Here is a 1248-nt window from a genome sequence, read left to right as displayed (position 1 = left end):
TTTGGATAGGGAGGGTGGATTAGACACCAGTAATTCAGTTTCAAGTGTGAATTCTAAATTGAATGTTCATTGTGATAATGAATTTAAACCACCTCACGAAGAGCCAGTGCATAACTCTTGTGAAATTCAATCGAAGGACGAGGGCAATCAGCAAATAGTTGTAGGTTCGGGAGGAAAACTTGTAAGGATAAAGCTTGGGAAGTTCAATAATGTCGAAGGTCGAGGTGAAAGTAGTAGCGATAGCAGCTCTGATGCAAGAAGGTGCTTCTCCATGGGCTCTTTTGCTTATGTAATGGATGAAAATTTATCATTGCAAGTTCCCATTAGAACCCCTATGAAGAAACAATCGACCAAGAAACATACTTTGCCATTGACACCAGGTCATAGGCAAGCATTTTCTGAATGTGGATGTGATTCAAGACGAGAATTCATCGGTTCTGAAGCAATTAGGATTGCTGAAATTCAAGAAGGTGGCAATGATAGTAGTATTACTAGTGGCAATAACAGAAAGGCCATTGGGAAAAGCAAGAGGGAAAGCTTTTCACTTTCAAAGATTTGGCTAAGGGGAAAAAAGGATAGGACTAATGTAGCCACAGTCGAGTCGTCCAGGCGGGCGTTTTCATTCCGGATACCCGGTAACCAGAACATGATGGCTACCGATGAGTTGAAGCCCAAGAACAGTGTTCATGGTGGTAGGAGGACAATATCTGAAATCGACACCAGTCGGTGGGAAAATGGAGGAAGTGAACTTGGTCGTGATGATGAAATCCAGAGATATAACAGCCTGGAATTTCAAGAAAATGCACCATCTTTTGCAAGGAGAACTCTTCTTTGGCTCATGGGAAGACAAAACAAGGTTGTTAACTTATCTTCTCCATCCAATGTTTAGTTATTGCTTTCCATTTGGTAATTTTTTTTTTCTTTTTTCCTTTTTATTTTTTTTTTTAGTAGTTTAAAGACTTCATTATGAAGAAAATTCATATACAAAAACAAATATCAAAATGCTTATTATTTTTGAGTGAATGAGATTATCATCCTTTTCTGAAATTGTCATGATTTGTTTTCTTTACCTTGTCTATATAACTCCTGCTAAGAACGTGATGAGTATGAAACTTCGAGAGCTTTCCTTTCCAGGCCGGGGCCGATTACCAAAAAATTTGTATACTGTTGTTGAGATATAATGGCTTAAAGACAATGGACTTCAAACTTTCCCATATTACATGCCATGTGAACACTTAAATATGTTTA

The 1248-nt window shown here is 38.1% G+C and overlaps 1 protein-coding gene across 1 annotated transcript; it reads left to right on the top strand.

The window, feature by feature from the left end:
- Positions 1-4: 4 nt before the first annotated feature.
- LOC111385902 (RING-H2 finger protein ATL13-like) lies at positions 5-1024 on the top strand (the record flags this gene model as incomplete). The annotated part of the gene is made up of 1 exon (XM_023010323.1): positions 5-1024. A coding segment is annotated over one exon (885 nt), but the record flags the coding sequence as incomplete, so codon positions are not given.
- Between the last annotated feature and the right edge of the window lie 224 nt (positions 1025-1248).

Source organism: Olea europaea, unplaced genomic scaffold (assembly GCF_002742605.1).
Source record: "Olea europaea var. sylvestris unplaced genomic scaffold, O_europaea_v1 scaffold33369, whole genome shotgun sequence".
Lineage (NCBI taxonomy): Eukaryota > Viridiplantae > Streptophyta > Magnoliopsida > Lamiales > Oleaceae > Olea > Olea europaea.
This window is presented reverse-complemented; position numbering and strand designations above follow the sequence as displayed.